General features: G+C 42.9%; 1 protein-coding gene across 1 annotated transcript in view; it reads right to left on the reverse strand.

Annotated features, from left to right (window-relative positions):
- Nucleotides 1-5,767: 5,767 nt before the first annotated feature.
- Nucleotides 5,768-12,952, reverse strand: part of xpnpep2 (X-prolyl aminopeptidase (aminopeptidase P) 2, membrane-bound) — a gene marked incomplete at both ends in the record, with an annotated part of 167,328 nt that continues 160,143 nt past the window's right edge. The window contains 7 exons of the mRNA XM_084331999.1: nt 5,768-5,965; nt 7,119-7,208; nt 7,503-7,579; nt 9,539-9,598; nt 10,635-10,739; nt 10,915-10,984; nt 11,319-11,379. Of these exons, the coding sequence (XP_084188125.1) occupies nt 5,768-5,965; nt 7,119-7,208; nt 7,503-7,579; nt 9,539-9,598; nt 10,635-10,739; nt 10,915-10,984; nt 11,319-11,379 (661 nt within the window). The remainder of the gene's footprint in view (nt 5,966-7,118; nt 7,209-7,502; nt 7,580-9,538; nt 9,599-10,634; nt 10,740-10,914; nt 10,985-11,318; nt 11,380-12,952) is intronic.

The following is a 12,952-nucleotide window of genomic DNA, read 5'->3' on the forward strand; positions in this document are numbered from 1 at the left end:
TGAGAGGAAGTCACATGGCCCCACGGGAACTACAGGCAAACCTTTTTTTTCTTCTATTGGTGCTCAGGTTTGGGTATTACAGACAGATCTCCTCATCAACAGGGTTATTTCCTTGCGTGCCGTAACCTTGTTGGGTCAATACCATCACTCACATGACACGGTTCAGCAGAATGTCATCCTAAACTTTGGTTTTGACAAACTACCCGATCATGAGTACCACTTGATAATGAAATTATAAAATTAATTTATTAAATTCTAATTGTATTCACTTTTTCGTGCTAATCTTTGAGTCATATAGGCCCAAAAGTAAAATAACTATTCTAGTGACACAGACACAGCCCAAATTGACTTTTTATGCTTTGATTTATAAAGAAAAAGCTGAAGGAGCTGTCTCATATTTTCCATATTTACCTTGTTCAATCAACAACAACAAAAGCCCTGTTACTGGAAGACGTGACTCATCAGGCAAGTAAGAACTGCTTATTGTAAAAGCATTTCACCACATGCTGTGCTGTCAAATCTGCAATAATTAAGCAAGAATAAACCCTTCCCTGCTGTATTCAAGCATCTCTCTTGCCATATCATATCTTTTAGATTTCAGCTGAATGTTGAGCAAAACTTTCTGGCAAACTGTTGGGCAACATTACTGGTGCAACAGTTTGTGTCTCACTGACTGGCCAGTGTGTAGAGGTCATGGCGCATCAGAGCACATTGGCTGGAGCTACTGTAGAAGAGGCTTTCTCTATCTAAGGGCAGGTCATCATTAGCTGGAGCTAGAAGGTGGTTTCTCTATCTAAGGGCAGGTCATCATTAACTGGAGCTGGAAAATGGTTTCTATATTTAACGGCGGGTCGTCATTGGCTAGAGCTGGAAAATGGTTTCTATATTTAACAGCGGGTCATTATTGGCTGGAGCTAGAAGATGGTTTCTATATTTACGGGCGGGTCATCTAGTGGTAGATCTCATTGGAAATTACGACATTTCTTTAAGGAAATGTGAACTGTGAAAGTGAAAGACATAAACATAAACATGACACATTTAGAAACTGAGGCAGTAGCTTCTGGGCAGCTGCAACACAGTCCCTGCAGAAGCTTCAGGAGCAGACAGACAGGCAGACAGACAGACAGACAGACAGACAGACAGACAGACAGACAGACAGACAGACAGACAGACAGACAGACAGACAGACAGACAGACAGACAGACAGACAGACAGACAGACAGACAGACAGACAGACAGACAGACAGACAGACAGCGAGGCAGAGAGAATAACAGACAGGCACAGACAGTCAGAGAGAATAACAGACAGACAGAAAGACATACATAAATAATAACAGACAGGCAGACATACAGACCTACAGAGAGAATAACAGACAGACAGACAGAGATAATATAAGACATAGACAGACATAAAGAATAACAGACATACAACGAGAATAACAGACAGACAGACACATACAGAGAGAATATCAGACAGAGACAGAGAGAATATCAGACAGATAGACAAACACAAAGAATAACAGACATACAGACAGACAGAGAGAATAACAGACGGACATACAGAGAGAACAACAGACAGATACAGACATAAAGAATAACAGACAGACATACATACAGACAGACAAAGAGAACAGAGAGAACAGGCAAACATACAGACAGAAAGAATAACAGACAAAGAGAACAACAGAGAAGAATCCAGAGAATGTCCAGAGAACAGAGAGAATAACAGACAGACAGATGGACAGAGAGAACAACAGACAGACAGACAGATAAAGAAAACAACAGACAGATAGAGAACAGAGAGAATAACAGACAGACGGAGAGAATAACAGACATATAGACAGACATAAAGAATAACAGACAGACAGAGATAATAACAGACGAACAGATGGACAGACAGACAGAGAGAACAGATGGACAGAGAGAACAACAGGCAAACATACAGACAGAAAGAATAACAGACAGACCGACAAAGAGAACAACAGACAGACAGACAGAGAGAGAGAGAGAGAGAGAGAGAGAGAGAGAGAGAGAGAGAGAGAGAGAGAGAGAGAGAGAGAGAGAGAGAGAGAGAGGAGAGAGAGAGAAAGAGAGAGAGAGAGAGAGAGAGAGAGAGAAACAGACAAATCAATATCCAAACAGATGGCAGATGCCCAACCCTGGATATGAAGAGGGACAATGGTTTCAGAGGCCAGTAATATTTAGACACCTATGCTGATGTGTCGCTACTGTAACACCCAAACGGCTTGAGTGACCAGTGAAGATATGTATGGCCACCTACTGTAGCCTTGCAGACAAGACAAGCAAAGTAGGCAGAACCCAGTAAAAAGAGACGAGCAAAGTAGTCCACAAGTAGTCTACCCTGTTATTTTGGTGTGGTGGCAAACCACACGATAAGAGGATGTCCTACTTTAGTTTCCCGTCGTTCTCTGTAGGAGGTTACCTTGTCTTTCTACAAAAACAACACGATTTCACTGGATGATTGTTGTAACCAAAGAGAACCATTGAATTCTCCACATAATACACAAGTCATGAGGACATAGCGGTTTTGATAGCCTACACTGTAAAAAATGTATGTTTTTTCACAGGAAATTCACTGTATTATTTATTTACAGATTACTTTTGTTTTTCTACTTTAAGTGTAAATGCCATAAAAATACAAAATATTAACCATTAAATAAAGGTTGTAATCTGTAAATGTATTTGATTTTACTGTAATTTGACAGTAAGTATTTGGCAACCATTGATGTCAGACTTTTTTTCTTACAGTGTATTCTACATATGAATATACAAATGTTTAACAGGTCATGTACTTTACAACGAGTGGAGGAAGTTTTGCTTACACAGGAACAATGATCTCATATTTCTGACGTCAATAGCCAGCAAAGTGTTCCTCTTTTCGAGGGCCACTTTACCACACAGCTCCAACCATGCAAACAGGATGTGGCTGAATATGCCATGTCCAAACATCTGTCTGTCTTCAGTTCAAACCTTCACATAACACCGGTAGCCTGTGCCACCATGCTCTTCTTCTCACGTATAAACTCGCTTTCAGTTGTAAGTGAAGTGCGTGTTAAACTAAAGCTTCCTGCGCGCGCAAGGATGGGGAGAAAGAAACAACAACAGCATAGGCAGCTCAAACAGAATGGTTGCCAGGCAACCGGGTTTCTGTTGGCACGAGATCTTCACATGTGGCAAGACCGATTGTAACTGCAGCTATGGTTAACAGTTGGTTAATATAGTTATTTATGTTTACAATTTATATGCTTATTTTGTATAATAGTAATAATACACTCAATTGCTTTCAATGTATTTCTTATTTGTTTTATATAAGATATATATTAGTGGCGCACTGTTTTCTATTTTATTTGTGCAATTACCACATCTCACGAGAGTTGACACACCTGGTATCCGGTGACGTGTTTCCGCCTTCTCTCTCTTGCGTTGGACCATGAACTTGAATGGTAATGGAATTACCTGGTGTTCTAATAAGTAAAAAACAATCCATCAAGCCAACGTATCAAGACAATCTTCCAAGAAACTGACAGAAGACATACTACAGTAACGCATCGATGTTCTCATGTACTGGCACGCAGCCAATAAGGTATTGATTGATGGAGATAATAATTGTGGTATATGTTTAGTGATGTTCCGACCATTGGTAATGAACTTGTGATAGTAATAGTATCTTTTGTATGCATTTGTACTCATACAGATTTTACGGTTTGGATGAGGTTGGATCAAGCTTCTTCATTAAAATCAGTCCAAGAAATCAACTTGTGTTTTGCGTCGTGCCGAGGATGTCACACCGATCCTCAAGAGCTATGCCAGAGGAGGAGGTTCTCATGTCAGTCCCTGAGAGATACTGCGCTTCCTTTTTATCGCGTGACAACGATGACCCCAATCATCTGGCGCTGTCGGACTACATTTTGTCTGTAGGGCCTTTTCGGGACACAACGCGACAACGGCACCACTGCGTTTTGAAAAATCGGATATTTTTTTGGCGCCAAACGAAGCACGGTGCACGACTCTCATGAGCAAAGTTCAATACAGTAGGTTGAACTTTGGTCGCTGCTCCGTCAATGTGCGGTGAACCCAGCGGTTATGTGTAAAATGGGCCATAAAAGGCTCTAGGTTAATTAGGATAATTGAAGCAGGGATTCAAAATGGCCTCTATCCCTCGAGGACACAATTATGATGGAGCCACAGAGTAACAGGTTGTAATTAGGGATGTCCGATATTATCAGCCGATATTGGCATTAAAATGTGATATCGGAAAATATCTGTATCGTTTAAAAAAAATAAAAATAAAGCAAGTAAGAACAAATTCAGATTTGATTTATTGTCAAAAGTATGCATAATGTTGTGTTAATTCCACAACAAGAGATATGTAATGTTAATTACCTGAAATTATTCCGTTTTTGGGGGGGGGGGGGGGGGACCCTGCATATATCGGTATCGGTTGATATCGGTATTGGAAATTAAGAGTTGGACAATATCGGTATATCGGTATCGGTAAAAAAGCCAATATCGAGCATCCCTAGTTGTAATGCTTGAGTAAATGGAATCAGTGGCTTTTTAAGAGTATTACTTTAATAAAATATAAATCATATTGCATTTGAATAGGCAAAGGCACCTTTCTGGGAGGGGGGGGCATACAAAATTCAAAACAGACACCAAAATGTACAGCAACAACAAAAAATACCATTTGCAAATATTTAACTCATACGAACGAAGCAAACATTTGCCCAGCAAACTAGAAGATGGACGAGCAAACGTGAAAATCCATTGCGTCTTTTAACCTGATTTAGTTTGACATTATTGTCAATGTAACTGCATAGGGTCTGATCCTGATGGACATTAGTGTGCAGCACTCCTCGCGAGAGAGACGGAGAGCGAGAAACAGACAGATGGAGTGACCGTGCTCCCATGCAACAATGAACCATAGTATCTACAGTAGTCCATAGTGTCATACACACTACAGAGAGTTACCACAGACATACTGTAGTGATTCACCATAGTATTTCGACAGTGGAATATCATAGACATTTAAGGTGGATCATTATAGGATTCCGGTGGTTTCATCATAGAAATACTACAGCATTACATTTAGTATGTAATGGACGCAGAAAAAATAGGAATACCATAGTTTTATGAGAGTTCATTTTCGTACACTCTTAAAGCAGACTTAAAGCAGTCACAATAACACAGGGGGTGTTGTCCTCGACTAAACACATGCAGGTGTGTTACCTGTGTGTTGAGAAACAACACAACATGTGCTAATACTGTAGCAACATGACTTCAAGTCAGGATGTTCCATTTTGTAACATGTCTGCATGTGTTTTTAAATAAAGGGATAGTTCAGATTTTTGGAACCCCAGTCCTATTCCTACTTACCGATGCTGATGCTGATTGGTAGAATCCTTTCTCAGCCATGCTTTTCCTCATACAAGCTCCGGGGGAATTAGCCCCAAAACAATGCAAAGTCAATGGGGTCGAGCTCCTGTCTGTACAAGTCTCATTGAAATGTACTCTACAGAGCACACAAAGTAGACCTCAGTGAGCTTCAGTCAGCTTGTTCAGACAGGAGCTCGACCCCATTGACTTTGCGCTGGTTCGTGACTAACTAACTATCCAGAGCAGGTGTGAGGAACGGCATGGATTGCGCCGAGAAAGCGCTCCTCCACCAATCGACATCGTCATCGTCTTCCCGTGTTATTTCGACACCTCTGTTTGAAGAGCGTACGGGAGTGTTATGAGAGCTCCTCTAGATGTTGTGGAGGAGTGCGGTGGCCAGGGCGGCGAGGGTCAGCGAGAGGGAGGAGACGGCCGCAGAGGAGCCGGCCGCCTGGAAGGGCTCCGTGTTTTTAAGCATCCACTGTTTCTCCACGGTCAGGCTCTGTCTGTCCAGCTCTGCCCCCATCACCTCGCGGATGGTGACATAGTAAGAGTCCAGCCAGTGGAGCTGGAGGGAGGGAGGGAGGGGCACTGTTAGTGAGTGACAAAAAGACAAATCGAAAACGTGCGCACACCTACAGACACAAACACAGACACACATACAGACACACCGGACAAAATGTCCTCACAACCCAAAATGTCCTCACATAAATTCTTATATACAATAAGAAATCTATTATAATATTTTTTTATAATCGATTTTAATGACAGAAAACTATTACAATTTTAAAAATGAATTATATATTGTAATGACAGAAATCTATAAAAAGAAAATCCGGGAGGTTATAATATCAATTCTCTGCTCATGTTTTGCCTGTCGATAATTATGCTCATTTTATGCCTATGTCTATTTTGTGTTTACATCACTGCTGTGAAGCACTTCACACTGGGCTGCAATTCTTGTATGAAAGCCAGGTGCTATACAAATAAAGTTTATTACTACATTATTAAAGGCGGTTTGTCAAGAGTGGGTTCTCACAAGTATAGTAACTATATAAACGCATGCACACACACACACACATGCATGCATGCACACACATACAACTCCTCTACTGTACACCAGTAATACAATATGACAGTTTTGATGAAGAGAGAACGCTACGTTACCACAGTATGACAGTATGACAACATATAGCACAAAAGTACAATATTTAAGTAAAGTTTTTGTTCAAGAGTCTTGTTTTCTCTTTAAACTGAACCTAAACGACAAAGCATTGTTTGGAAATGTTGCGAGCAGCAGATAAATGTATACGCTTGACGGAAGTTGTGTAAAAAAATATTTTATGAGGAAACCGACACTTTTCAACCAGAAACATTAAAGATACCCGTTAACCTCAGCACGCACGCACGCACGCTCGCACACACACAGACACACACAGACACACACACACACACACACACACACACACACACACACACACACACACACACACACACATACGCCCACCCCCCCCCCTTCATGAATGTGACAGTAAATGGAGCCTCGGGTGGTAGAGTCAGTCAGTCAGTCAGTCAGTCATATTTTCTCACTATTTTGATATGATGATCATGCTACTTCCTTCAAATAAACTCAGTTCCTAGACTGTGAAAGGGGAAATTGCCAGTAATTTCTTCTTGTAAAAGAAATGTCTCAAATTTAAATGCATGAGATTATTCCTTACCTGCTGAGGGCTAAGGAGAGAGGTGTCAATCAGCTTTCTGTCGTAGGGGACGAGTGACACGGTGTCAAAGGTCAGGTAGTTATTACCGTACTGGGAGGAAAAGAGAACGCATGGCATCAGTCCTCTCATCAGTTCTCTCATTCACCACCGGTATTGTTAAATAATTGTTTTGTGATTTGGTTTGGTTTGTTTGTTTTCATTAAGATCCCCATTAGCTTTTGCATAGCAGCAGCTATTCTGCCTGGGGTCCAATCATTTACATGGTGACAACACAAAGAATATACGTTCACACTCATCACAATATATTGACAAAACACATTAGAAAACAATAAATAATACACTTAAACAAAACAAACACACTGCAATTAGACAAGAGGTATCTACCTTTGTGGTGACAGGTACAATCACAGCAACGTCTTCGATGCGGATCCCAAAATCATTTTCCTTGTAATATCCTGGCTCTGAGGGGAGACATGTAGTCATGTTTCACTCTTACTCCTACCCCTTTGTTAGATCACAAAGTACATTTGACTCTATTAGAGTACATTTAACGCTGTTTGCATTTGGGCCCAGAGTAAAATGTATGATTATAGAGTCAAATACTGATGTGTCGTCATGGAAACATAAAATAGAGGAAATCTGTTATCTTTTCTGTGAATTGATTGGATCATGAGACCATAATAGAATAATGAATGACATAATGGATAATTCATTATTCAAGGTGGATGGATCCAGTGTTGTAGTCGAGTCACTAAATCTCGAGTCAGAGTCGAGTCTCAACTCTCAAGTCCCCACACAGTAAATTTCGCAGAGTAAATTTTACTCAGTACTCTGCGAAACTTACTGTGCGGTGTTCGAGTCAGAGTCACCAAGGAAGAGCCCAAGTCAAGTCAAAGTCAAAGTCAAGTCATCAAGGTTGAGTCCGCTCCACTCTGGCAATCAAAGATCTGACATACAAATAAAAAAAGGTCTACATTAAACATAAATGACACAGCGGTCACCATTTCAAAGGGAGTTTATTTATCTGCCAGTGGGTCTTGGACTTCCTGACGGGCAGACCCCAGGTGGTAAGAGCAGGCAACTGCACCTCCTCATCTATCACGCTCAACATAGGGGCCTCCCAGGGCTGTGTTCTGAGCCCCCTCCTCTACTCCCTGTACACACATGACTGCGTGGCACAGCGGAACAACAACACAATCATCAAATTTGCTGATGACACAGTAGTGGTGGGCCTGATCTCTGCCAACGACGAGAGGGCCTACCTGGAAGAGGTAGAGAATCTGTCACAGTGGTGTCAGGAGAACTGCCTCTCCCTGAACGTCAGCAAAACAAAAGAGATGATTGTGGACTTCAGGAGGTCGGGGGTCAAGGACTACAGCCCCCTCAGCATCGACGGGGCACCGGTTGAGAGAGTGAACAGTTTCAAGTACCTCAGAGCCCACATATCCGAGGACTTGACATGGACCACACACATTGACAGTGTTGTGAAGAAGGCACGACAACGCCTCTACTTCCTCAGGCGCCTAAGGAAGTTCCAAGTCAGTCAGAAGATCCTTAGGAACTTCTACTCATGTACAATAGAGCATCCTGACTGGCAACATCACCTCCTGGTTTGGGAATAGCACTGCACAAGACCGTAGCAGACTACAAAGAGTGACACGTTCAGCCGAACGCACAATTGGAGGGGGGCTTCCCACCCTCCAGAACATTTACAACAAGCGGTGCAGGGGGAAGGCGAAGAGAATCATCAAGGACTCCAGCCAGCCGAACAACTGCCTCTTTGAACTGCTGCGGTCAGGCAAGCGATACCGGAGTCTTAAGGCGAGCACAGAAAGACTCAGAAGAAGCTTCTATCCCCAGGCCATCAGGCTGCTCAACGAACAATAAACACTATGCAACAACCATCAAATGCACACAGCACACACACCCACACGCACACACTCACTTAAACAAACAACACACTGCAGCACCCACACTCCACACTTTAGATCACACAAACACACTTTATATTTATTGATAAAGGATTTGCACTACAACTCGTACACCTACTGTAAATTGTACCTAAATTGTACCTCATCCCATTTCTGCTTTGCACTATATAGTATTGTATATTAGTACACTGCATAGTATATTGTTATATGGTAACTCAGTTACGTCTATTCTGCATCGAACATTGTACATATGTCTATACTGAACACTGTGACCTCATTTTTTACTTCTAATTTACATGCTATACTATGTTATTTTATTTCATACTTATCTTGTCTTGCACAGTCTCTGGAGCGTAACAGTAAGAAGCATTTTGTATAAAAGTATTCTGTACTTCTGTATGACAACTATTAAAGAAACTTGAACTTGAAACTTGAAACTTTACTTTGTGACACAATAGCCTACAACAACATGGATGGAGCAGACCTTACCTATAGAGGTGAACATTCCCTCCCTGAATGGAATATTGTTGCTCTGAAAGCCAACTGGCCCTGAGGGGAAAGACCACAGAGACCGTATTACAGGATTACAATGTAGTCAAAATCTGGAAGGATAAAAAAAAAAATATATATATATATATATATATATATATATGTGCTCTTAAATGGAATTCATACAGTTGTATTTCCACAATATTTGATAGATGAGTCCAGATTGAGTGAGTCAAAACAACAGCCAAGATTCTAATCAGTGATGTCATCCAGTGATGCTTTACGGGGGTTGTCGTGTTGATGAATGGGAGATTAGGTTTATGGATACAGTAGGCGTTACACAAGGATATGAATGCCTTTTCTGACTGAGCAAGGTGGCTCGATGTCCAAGTTTATATTTCCCCTCAAATTATTTCCCCTTTAGAATGGAAGAAAAAGTTAAGAAAGGGGTTGGAAACAGTCCCAGATCAAAGAAAAAGGGGCCCTTCACCAAAAACACTATGCTGATTTATGTTGCAAATAATCTCACACACATCCAAAAACTCTAAACAGTTTGCACACATTCATTTAGTTTGACAGTTATTGAGAGTAAATAAGTTTGAATATGGTCACCAGTGATCATGAATCTTTTGTTGTGTGAAGCTCAATGAAATTATAAGGTACAGTAGCAGTCCCTATAAGACATGGTATTGCTATTTTTTTCATCTATACCATTTCATGGAGCTGTAATTAACACAACACCTTGAATCGAGAGCTCAGTCATTCAACTTGAGAATAAAAAAGAAATCCTCCAATTCCATGTTTGATTTTCAGTGGTGAGGCTATCCTCGTGTGGTTTGAGGATTAGACCATTATTCCCCAATCATCTGTGATTCCACAAATTAACCTCCCATACACTGCGTAGGGAACAGCCCCAGAATGACATGATGACCCCAGTCTTGGCTTTAGAAGAGAGTGGCAAAGGTTTTACAAAGCACCATTTTCTCTCTCCATAATAACATTGCAGGGTTCACAAAACCTGTATGAACAATAAATCACGAATTTCCCCAAAGGGATCAATAAAGGAACATCTTATCTTATCCTAAAGATGTCTTACACTCGTGAACCCCAAAGTAGTTTCCTACGCCGTGACCCGTCCCGTGGCCATAGTTCAGGCCCACCTCCCACAGCGCCCGGCGAGCCAGCATCTCCATGTTTGCGCCTGTTGATGAACAAAAGCCGCGCTGTAGACGGTGAAACGTCCATTCCTCTTTGAAACAGAACTAATAATGACAAGTGGAGAAATTACGCCCTCTGGTGGTGAGAGTAGACGGAAGAGGGTTTCTTACACCAGCTGGAGGCCTCTGGCCTACACCATTATCATCTTGCACACTCACCCCTTGTCCCTGAGGGAAAGATAGTTCGAGATATCTCAATGTTTCCCATGAGCACTCGAGTGAAGGCCTCCTAATGACAGAGAAGTACAGTAGATCAATTAAAAGGGAATGGATTTACTGGAATTAAAGTCATATTTTGGATTTTCACTTTTTACATGAAACGTTATGGTTTGCCTGTTTGCTTTCTAACCTGAAGTTGAAGGAACTCATACAAATACTTTTTACAGACCAATTTGTGTTTCGTAAGGAAATGTATTACTTTTGCATAATGTCTGAAAATGCTCCAAACAAATTTCACACTATAGGTGTTTGGTCCTTTGTGGTGATGCAATTCTATACTCGTGCCAGTAATCCAAAAATGAATACAATAAGTGTTATTTTGAATAAGATATCAGAAGTTATACCTTTTGCAGAGCTGTGGGGGTCCCCCAGTGAACTGTCCGTGTGATGTCAGTGGTGCCGTCACTGAGGGCAAGGATAGGAAGATTCAGACTCATTTCAGAAAAAGCTGATGACTGAAGACTAAACTATAGAGTAGAGGTTTGACCGGAGTCGGACACAACATGAGCCTGATCAGCCTGGACCCAGCCCAGCGCTGCACCACAGCAACATTCTGATCAGCCTGGACCCAGCCCAGCGCTGCACCACAGCACCACAGCATCACTCGGTGAACCTGGACTCGTCTTAGGTATTGTTTGAAAACCAATACATCCTCAACTGGTGCTCTGTTCTCACAACCTGCCTCTGAAAGCCACCAACCAGGGGGACTGTTCTCACCGACCTGCCTCTGGAAGCCACCAACCAGGGGGACTGTTCTCACTAACCTGCCTCTGGAAGCCACCAACCAGGGGGACTGTTCTCACTAACCTGCCTCTGGAAGCCACCAACCAGGGGGACTGTTCTCACCGACCTGCCTCTGAAAGCCACCAACCAGGGGGACTGTTCTCACAACCTGCCTCTGGAAGCCACCAACCAGGGGGACTGTTCTCACAACCTGCCTCTGGAAGCCACCAACCAGGGGGACTGTTCTCACTAACCTGCCTCTGAAAGCCACCAACCAGGGGGACTGTTCTCACTAACCTGCCTCTGAAGCCACCAACCAGGGGGACTGTTCTCACTAATCTGCCTCTGGAAGCCACCAACCAGGGGGACTGTTCTCACTAACCTGCCTCTGAAAGCCACCAACCAGGGGGACTGTTCTCACTAACCTGCCTCTGGAAGCCACCAACCAGGGGGACTGTTCTCACCAACCTGCCTCTGGAAGCCACCAACCAAGGGGACTGTTCTCACTAACCTGCCTCTGAAAGCCACCAACCAAGGGGACTGTTCTCACTAACCTGCCTCTGGAAGCCACCAACCAAGGGGACTGTTCTCACTAATCTGCCTCTGGAAGCCAGCAACCAGGGGGACTGTTCTCACCGACCTGCCTCTGGAAGCCACCAACCAGGGGGACTGTTCTCACTAACCTGCCTCTGGAAGCCACCAACCAGGGGGACTGTTCTCACTAACCTGCCTCTGGAAGCCACCAACCAGGGGGACTGTTCTCACCGACCTGCCTCTGGAAGCCACCAACCAGGGGGACTGTTCACACCAACCTGCCTCTGGAAGCCACCAACCAGGGGGACTGTTCTCACCAACCTGCCTCTGGAAGCCACCAACCAGGGGGACTGTTCTCACCGACCTGCCTCTGGAAGCCACCAACCAGGGGGACTGTTCTCACTAATCTGCCTCTGAAAGCCACCAACTAGGGGGACGGCCTGTCAGTTCAAACATGGCTGCACCACACTGCTTAGTATAAGTGCATTTTATTCATTTTATTATTGTACTTAACGTTTAGCCATGGAAACCGCTACAAAGAGCTCTCCTAGCCAGGGAATGTCTCTCTTCTTTATTCGCCAGCTGTCCCTGGATCATCACGATTTCGATGCCGCAATGTGATTCAGTCTGGGTAGTACCGACCATTCGGAACACCCAAGATTGAGAACAAGAGGCACTGTCTCTTTTATACTCCCTCTGTACTGTACAATTAAAAGCCAAT

The sequence above is a fragment of the Notolepis coatsorum genome (genome assembly GCF_963971535.1).
Source record: "Notolepis coatsorum genome assembly, chromosome: 16".
Lineage (NCBI taxonomy): Eukaryota > Metazoa > Chordata > Actinopteri > Aulopiformes > Paralepididae > Notolepis > Notolepis coatsorum.